At 39.4% G+C, this 9,160-nt stretch overlaps 1 protein-coding gene across 1 annotated transcript; it reads right to left on the bottom strand.

Annotated features, from left to right (window-relative positions):
- Positions 1-4,713: 4,713 nt before the first annotated feature.
- pcdh20 (protocadherin 20) lies at positions 4,714-8,923 on the bottom strand. The gene is made up of 2 exons (XM_008404415.2): positions 8,768-8,923; positions 4,714-8,372 (listed from the first exon to the last, which is right to left on the bottom strand). The coding sequence occupies exons 1-2, from the start codon at positions 8,807-8,809 to the stop codon at positions 5,751-5,753; spliced, it is 2,664 nt and encodes an 887-aa protein (XP_008402637.1). The 5' UTR covers positions 8,810-8,923; the 3' UTR covers positions 4,714-5,750.
- Between the last annotated feature and the right edge of the window lie 237 nt (positions 8,924-9,160).

Raw genomic sequence — 9,160 nt, 5'->3', positions numbered from 1 at the left:
CAGTCAATCCTATTAGGGCTAGGAGCTTATTAACACTGAAATGCAATTGTACTTCAGAAAAAAAGACAGATTTGCTGTGGAAATGTAGTTATTTTTCTGAACAAACTTATGGAGTACATTGGTAATATCCATAAGTTATGGACATTAACATGTTTTGATTAACATCAAAAGATGTTAATCAAGACTGCCAGCATGTCTTAAGGAAATAAATTAGTTGTGTTTTCATTTGCTTGCATCCCTTTACACAAAAAAGTAGAGATGATTTCAGCATTTTATTAAGCCATATTTTTCAGAAGCACACATATTGTTCAAACTCGCTGGCAATCTTTGTTGTGGATTTGGTTTTGATGTTCTCTTATGTTCTTCTTGGTCTTCTCTGGGTGGCCCAGCTTTTTCAGGCCATGAAAAACAAAACAAGCTATGTTTTTTGATAACTGAGATGCCCAATGTACGTAGGTGTGTGTGTAGGTGTTTGTTTTCAGCATGGGGTAGTGTCTTGCTTGGGGACATCTGCTAGATGCTGGAATTTTCTCCGCTCCTTAAATGTGACTGAAATCTAACATGTATTTTATCTACAAATTTGATTGTTGAAATGACAATAACAACAACAACAACAATAACATTATTATTATTATTATTATTATTATTAATAATAATAATAATAATAATAATAATAATAATAATAATAATAATAATAATAATAATAATAATAATATCCAAAGGTCTACTGGACTGGTTAGGAAAGGAAATAAATCCAGTGGCATGACATTATAATAAATCATCAGAGCACAGTTGTGGGAAAAAATAAGTTGCTTAGAACCAAGTTGCCACAGTTAAATCCCTGAACTCCTGTTTGTGTTTTTGCTGGAATGAAACAGATGAAACTGAGAGAGAAATGGGGACGGAGGAATAAAGGAAATTAGTAACGTAATCCACAGCAGGATCAGAAGAGCGCGATTGGATTATATGTTGTTGCATCACATCAAATGAAAGATGTTTGAGATCAAAGGCAGTGATTTTCACTGGGAGAATATGGAGATACATTATTGAAGATTGAACAAAGCGTGTGTGCGTGTGTGTGTGCGTGTTCTTGTGGCAGTGGGCCGTATTTGATGTCATAACTTGGGAAATGTAGCCTCCTTCATTCACTGGAGCTGTGTAACCTAACCTAGGCCTCTCATTGTGTCTTTATTTGTTTGATTTCAAGGCAGGGACCTACAATTAAGCCAATCTGGAAATGGGATCAGGCTGTGACTGACGATAATTACCTGCTGTCTACACCATTAAGAATTTAATGTAATTTCAGATAGACTTTCCTGGAAGGGGGGTAAAAGGCCCAGATGGCGATAGAAAACAGAGAAAGTATGCAGGGGCAAAGGTTGAGATGTGCATGTGTATCTGTATGTAACACTGTCTATACTGTGTTTAATTCTCTTACTATAAACTTAGTCCCCTTTCAAAAGCTTGTTCTGCCCTTGTTTTGATGGGTTTAGCAGAAATATCACTGATGGGGATCAGTCATGTGGAAAAGCTCTGATGTGTCTCTAACTGCCACCTTTCCCAGCTGTTCCTCTCCTTGAAAAAACCAGAGCCGGATTCGCTTAACAAAACATCCCCTCGAAGATGACAGCTGATTGTATAGATCAGGGCAAAGTTGCAGTATGCGGTTAACCGAGTTCAGTTTACGTTTAGAATAGGACTGACCAAAGAACCCTTTCTAAAGAAAGGGAAAGAAAAGATGATTCTATAATATTTAATAGGTTTTCAAAAAATCAACGTTATGTTAATTTTCATACTAAAATAAGTCTGAAACCTCCAGCAAACTACCCAGCAGTTACAAAATAGAAGTAAAGTGCAGAAAAAAAAACAACACCATGGTCAAAACTAATAAGTGCTTATTTAGCAATGAAGGTACCTTCACACCAGCAGTGGAGAAATTTATGCTAATAGATTACAGCACCCACACCTGCTCGAGGTCCTGTCTGTTGCAAAACCGGTTCATTCTGGAGTGCGATTTTTGCACAAAATCAATCATAAACTGCACAAAAGTATTTCTCTACCACCAGAAGCAAAAGAAAAAGAGTGCTCAGGGAGCATATGCATCACAGTATTACAGTGGCACAAAGGCCTAAAATATGAATGCACAGCAGCAGGTGTGATGCAGCAATTTAGCAATGCAAATGTACCGACACAGCCATGCAGGTGCTTTAAACCTGGCGAAAAGAGAGAACCTGCTGGGAGTTTGCTACAAAACTCTTGACAGAAACACTCGTTAGGAAGCAATATTCACATTTTACATTAAACTAAGACTGAATTAATTGGTCACAATTCTCAGTGATGTGAAGAGATGGATATGCACTGATGCTTTTCAATTAATCTGTAGACATGTACAGGAAAGGTGTTCCAACTTACAAGTTTTTAAGATACCCTTACAGAAAATTAAACAAAAAAAAAACAAACACTTCAGGCAAGTCTTTCAACCAAATACAAACAGAATGTTTAGATGTTCTAGTTATTTTCTAAGTCCATTTAGACAATAACTTTTTTGCATTGTCAAAAAAAGTCCAGCGTTCTTGAGGGACAAGCTTAAAGTACTCTTGTGATAATCTCATCTTCCATCCTGATTTTCTTTAGTGCGACAAACATGAGGGACTAGTTGGTATTTCGTGGGCATGTGAGCATGTTGACATGAATATTCTGCTCAGGTAACTTATCACAGCTGCCCAGAGTCTGTATTACCTCCTTATTAAGTTATTAAATGTTGCTGCTTAGATTTTCTGCACACAGTTCTGGCACTCCTCTACATCACCTTGTGAGAAAAGAAATAACTTAAGAGTAGAAAGCATCCTAAGAAGAAAGAGTGCTTGGATGTTATTTTTGTACACCATATAGTTGTCATTATTCTTAAACTGCTTAAAATCTAACTGATTATAGAAAAGAAACATGTTAGCAAAACAAAGACTGAGCTCAATCAAGCAAATAAACACATATGATATTGTCGGACACTATGAACTTTAGTGTTTCTTAAGTACCTTGCTTATGAGTGCTATAATAACCCAACAGTCTGGTATCACCGTTTCCTGTCCCAGCATGTTAAGGCAAAAAAAGAGGCCCACTGAAAAACTAAAAGCTGTAAGCGCGAGAGAAGGGACATAGTGGAGTAAGACTTTCATTGTTATTTCTGCAATTAATCACGTTCCTGCAAGTGTTTGCACAGTGTGAAAAACAAATGTAAAGTTATCCAGACACCGTACCAAATTAAGGGTTACTTGGCTGCAAGCTTTTTTTTTTGGTGTAGCCTTGATTGAAATGCGTCACCTCACCAGGGTATTGACTGAGCGAGAGTTCTGCTTGATGAATGGGGTTAAGACAGAGCACCTAATTTTCCGAGGGTGAACAACATTTGAAGCAGGCGCCATAATATGCTGTACAGTAAACTAGGAGTGATATTATTGACAAAAGCAAGAGGGCTTCTTTTGGGAAACACATTACTTGCCTGGCTGTTCAAAACAGTTTCACTGATGCAGAAAAAAAAGCATTTGAATCCAGTTATACTTGTCTTGGAGCATAAGGCAGATTAAATGCATTCCCTTGATGTCACGCCTTGTGAGATATTTTGTTCTCATTAAAGCACCTTCCATTATTACCTGTGATCATTGTGTGCACATCTAATATGTGCATGCTATGTATCATATTTCAGCCTATTTGTGTAATGCACAGTTTGGCCAGTGACGATTACTGAGGATTACACTGAGGCTGATAGCTCCTGATGTGCTCTGTGCCTGCATGGCACACTTCCGTCCTGAAAAGCCTGTGATCACTTAAGAAGCTGCTTGGGTGAGCACATTGTGAGCACAGGTTTGTTTGGATGTTTGCCGCTTTGTGAAAGCCAAACAGGTTTCAGTGGTGCTTAATACAACAGAATTCCTCTCTGGGGAGTGTACATCCCGTTAACAAGAAAACACAGAGTCCTGAAGGCTTTGTGTCTGCACAGCTTTCACAGTAAACACAAACAAGCTCTGCGCAGGGAAGCGGCACCTTCATAAAGCTGAAGATTAGGTGTTCGTATGTTGGGGGAGAAAGTGTCACGGCCACTTTTACAATTTCATGGGTGATATTTCATGAATTTGTACAGGTTGTAGCAGTAATGGTGGTACAGTGCAACTCAAAAAAGGTGAGGAAAGTTGATTTGACCTTCCACACGAGAGCAATGTTTTACCTTTAAAGTGTTACTCTGGGTGTTACTGAACCAGCTCTGACACCTATGCAGGTGTTGACAGCGATACAGGGTCTCAGGCTGTTTTTCCAACTGTTTCGTGCCACATGCACTGTGTGTAGTGCAATGCATTAAACAGAAAACTGTACCTAAATTTTAGTGAATTTAACTGATATCAAATTATTCTATTTTGTTCTAAAAAGCCAGTTTCCCCACAATTGGTACATATGTGTTAAGAGACAGGTAAGATCTGTGCATGTACTAAAGACACACATCAAATTAATGCATTGTGTGTTTGTTTATATAGTATTAATATTTAAATAACAAGCTAACAAGAACAAATGTAAACTTGAATCTGTGAGTTGCTGTATTAAACAACGCGTCAATAAACAGGGAGGTGAAATAAAGTATCTTGAATCTTTCTTGATAGGATAAAGCATTTCACAGAAAAACAGTTTTAAAAATATGGGACATATGAGACATAGGATGATATCAAATATGTTATAAAAAATAAATATCTTTAATAGTTTATCAGATTTTCTCTTTCATACACTTGCAGTTTATTTCACAGACACATTAAAAATGGCATGATTCTTTAAACTAGATTGACATGTGTAACATCAAGCACATAAATGACAAAAAACATAGTGGAAAATGGTTTAGTTTATTTTCTTTGATAAATGTTTAGCTGTGTTGGGAGGGATTTTATGTTAAATATGTTTGACTACCCCTGGCTTCAGGTACCTTTCACTTGTGGAAGTCTTAGTGTTGTTACTCACACTGTGCTCAGACAAGATTAGAAAATAAACCAAAACACCGACCGGGACCCCAATGCTCGGTTTTTTTTCTGGGGTCTTTTTAACATGTATGACAAAACTCAATCCAATCCAAAATAACTGATCAAGAGCTAAACAGTGAGGCTGATTGTTCTGATAAAGCTTGGCAGGGGTCTGTATGTAGGTTTTAAAAATTTCCGCATACAAGTGGTCTGTTCCACAACATTCAGTTTTAGAAACTTGATTTTCGCTTCGTGAATATACATGGACAGTTTTTGAAAAAAAAAAAAATATATATATATATTTTTCTAACTTTCACTGATAACCTCAATGGATTTTTTTTTTCTTGAACTGATTCAAGAGAATGGACCTTCTGTGGTGAAATGTCTCTAAATTTGTACCAGTGCAAAAGTGTTACATAAAATAGTAAAACAATTTTTACAATATGTACAAAATAACTCTGTAATCTAATCAACTGCTCTTGTTGCTTTGCTGTAATGCCATTATTACTTTCTTGCCAATAATTTTCTAATGAGTCACATTTGAATTAATTGAAAAGAGTCAAGAATACAATGTATAGGAGATGACAAAATAGAACTTTAAACTTAGCTCTTCCCCTCTTGGGTATATTGCAGTAATAACATTAAAATTACCAAAGCAAAAACAGCAGCTTTATGCAAGAGCTCTACTTCTTACAGTTATATTTGTAAACATTCACGTAAACAGTGGTGGTTTTTGGATATGTACAAAACTGGTGATCAGATGTTTGACATCTGCCTGAGTTTTCTGTTCAGAAAGTTCGTCGAGCCATTTTTCAATTTTAAAGGTACTTCCACTTCTGATCTCTTCTTCCTTATCTTTTTGAATCTCTTGCAGCATATAAATGATATCAATATGAGAACCAGGGAAAACAACCCGAGACACGCCACTGAAAGACTGATGAGGATGGGCCGACAGGGGAACAGCTCATACCTCTCTGGCCCATCTGTCATCTGACTGATGTACCAGGGCTTCTCTTCAATTTCTATGTCATCGTCCCTGGTCAGCAGACTTTGGATGTAACTCTCATTACTCACCGTTTCATTGACAAAGAAGTTAACCATGACCGTTGAGTAAAGCGGTTCAGGTTGACCGTGATCACTAACTTTCACTAGAAGGCTGTAAAGCCCCCTGTTGCTGAGCTCTCTCTTTAATGTTATGTTCCCCGTTTCTGGGTCGATGGCAAATGACCCTGGCTCACCCCCTTTCCTTTTAATGATACTGTAGGCAATCACAGCATTCATCCCTGTGTCTTTGTCCACTGCGTACACTTCTGCTATTGATGTTCCAGGTGTCGTATCAGGTAGCACCAGCATGTAGGACTGGTTGGACTGAGGGAAAAGAACAACTGGCGGGTTGTCATTCACATCCAACAAGAGAACAGTCACCATAGTAACAGAGGAAAGCGCTGGCACCCCACCGTCAGCGGCCTCAATCCACAGCTGGTACGTGCCTTGCTGCTCACGGTCTAGGGATGTCTTGGCCCTCAGTGCACCTCGGCCAGTGTCTATCATAAAAATGTCACTGCCATTAAGGATGGACAGGGCTACCCACCCATTCTTACCAGCATCAGGATCCGTCACAGAGAGGACACCAATTTCCCCATATCCAGGAAAGTTCTCTGGCACAAAGAAGGTAAAATCCTTGTTAATGAAACGTGGACTGTTGTCATTGCGGTCCAGCACAGTCACCACCACCGTAGCAATTGACTCCCTCCTAGGCGTCCCCTGATCTACTGCTCTAACTATGAACCGATATTTTTCTTTTTCCTCTCTGTCAAGCGATGTCGCAACAGTCAAAACCCCCGTCAGACGATCCACAACAAAAATCCCAGGAGTATCCCCACCCAGGATGTAGATTACCTCCCCTCGACTTTCACTGTCTGGGTCTGAGGCTTGGAGCTGAGTTAGGAATGTGTTTGGTGAATTATTTTCCTCAATTGATATTTCCACCAAAGACTGTTGAAACACTGGTGCATTGTCGTTCTCATCCAAAACCTGCACCTTTAGGAAAGTCTTTATGATTAGACCTTGGGTATTGTTAGCAACCAGAATTAGCTCATATTCCTGAGTCCTCTCATAGTCCAAGGTCTCTGTTGTTTCTAGTAAATACTCATTTTCTAACTGCTGGTATGGGACAAGCCTGAAGGGACCAAACCCTTCCAAATAACAGTCCACCCTTTGGCTTTTGTCCATGTTTTTGATAGTAAAAAATGCTATTGGAGAAAAAGCTGGCTCAGACTCCTTTAATGTCACCACTCCATCCTTTTCAGGCGCGATATATCTAGGTATGACAGCAGGGGGTCCTGCAACCACTTTGATGATATACACGGTTACAATTGCAACGGCAGGGATGCAGCCAGGTCCATTGGCCAGAACAGTTAGTTTGTAAAATGTGGTTGTGACAAAGTCTAGTTTCCTGGCTAGCTTGATCCCCCCTGTAATTTTGTCCAAATGGAACAAGCTCCTGGTGTCCCTTGGCACACGTTCACTGTAAGCGTAGCTGATCTGTGCATTAGCACCAAGGTCAGGGTCAAAAGCATGCAAACGTGCCAACTGTGCCCCTTTGCTGGTATTCCCGTGCAGAGTGACATTAATGTGTGACTCTGTAAATTTAGGGCAGTTGTCATTTACGTCTGTGATGGCGATTTTTAAAGTTGCTGCTCCAAGAAGAGGAGGGGTCCCTCCGTCTTCTGCAATGATATCTGTAACATATTCAGCTTGCGTCTCTCTGTCTAAAAAGTCTGTCACAATGAGGAACGGTGTCAGCTCACCTCCATCATTCTCCTCTACATCCAGAGTGAACACACCAAAGTCGTTAACCAGCCAGTAGGTCTGCACTCCATAAATCCCCAGGTCCGGGTCAATAGCAGACTGTTCCACCGCAAAACGGCCATTTATTGGTGTGTTTTCTGGGACAGACATGCGGATTTCATCTGTGGGGAACTTCGGCCTGTTGTCGTTCACGTCTTCAATTAAAAGCTTTACTTTGACAAGCTGAAAGTACTGCTGAGGCAACACAAACACGTCCAGTGAAAGGAAACATCCCTGCTCCTCTGAGCTGTAAGGACAGAGGGTCTCCCTGTCAATCTCAGCAGCGGATGTGTAAAGCTCCCCAGTAGTATTATTTATGTTCACATACTGCTCACTGACCTTCTTTTGAGTGAGACTGAATAAAAAGGGGGGCTCAACTGTGAAATCCAAACGTAAGTCCACTCCAATAGCTCCGATGAAAGTCCCCTTGGGTAATCCCTCCTTTATCTTATAGATGAGCTCTTTTGCTTGACTGAAATTTGCCAGACAGGAGAGGGGGTTGGTGTACAACATAAGGATGCAGAAACCCTGTAATACAAGAAAATAAAATATATTCCAGGTTGATTAAAAGAACAACAAAGTATCATAAAACTATGATTTTGGTGAAACTGAGCATTTCTTGTGTGCAGTTCTTGTATGAAATTCTATTCTTGCTTTATGTTGTGAAATATGAGTGATCTAATAATTACAAGCATCACTACAGGCACCAGTTAAGAAAAAATAAATCTAAGCCATGGCTTAAAATGACATTTGTTACAAAGAGTTTATTTTATATTAAAGAAGTTCCCATTGTAAAAATGCATAACAATAGAAAAAACCTTATATATCCATGTTGATGGTACAAAAAGTTACTGTCACAACAAAACAGGTTTTTGTTGGGTTGCAGTGATTAAAAAAAACAAAAAAAAACCCTGAAAACTTACCCATATGCTGTCTCTTTTGCTGGAGTACCTGCTCCTGAACATGTTTATGTCCTAGTCCAGCACTTTCCACTTACAGCAGGAAGAGTGGCAGCTTAAGTAACTCAGGCATTTTGAGCTGAGCAGACCTCTGCCGAGTGCTATGCCTTATTTCTCTCTGACTTGAACAAGTCATTCATCTCAGTGCTGGCTCAGGACACTCCCACCACATGCAAATTAGTTCTTTGTACTGACCAATGAGAGGTGATAGTCAGTGGGAAATCTTGACTTGACAGATTCCTCTTTTGTACGTCTTGTCAAAGAGCACTGACGCAGAGCTGTACTTTTCACAAGCAGCGTTATTTTTATAAGGGGTTGCATACCTGGCATTCCTAAGTCAGAGTGAAAGCATATGAT

The sequence above is a fragment of the Poecilia reticulata genome, linkage group LG3 (assembly GCF_000633615.1).
Source record: "Poecilia reticulata strain Guanapo linkage group LG3, Guppy_female_1.0+MT, whole genome shotgun sequence".
Classification (NCBI taxonomy): Eukaryota; Metazoa; Chordata; class Actinopteri; order Cyprinodontiformes; family Poeciliidae; genus Poecilia; species Poecilia reticulata.
This window is presented reverse-complemented; position numbering and strand designations above follow the sequence as displayed.

Bases quoted from the DNA above. Each gene is read 5' to 3' on its own strand.
- pcdh20 (XM_008404415.2), bottom strand. From the start codon at position 8,809: ATGTTCAGGAGCAGGTACTCCAGCAAAAGAGACAGCATATGG. The intron at 8,373-8,767 runs GTAAGTTTTCAG...CTTGTATTACAG, and splicing joins GCAAAAGAGACAGCATATGG to GGTTTCTGCATCCTTATGTT.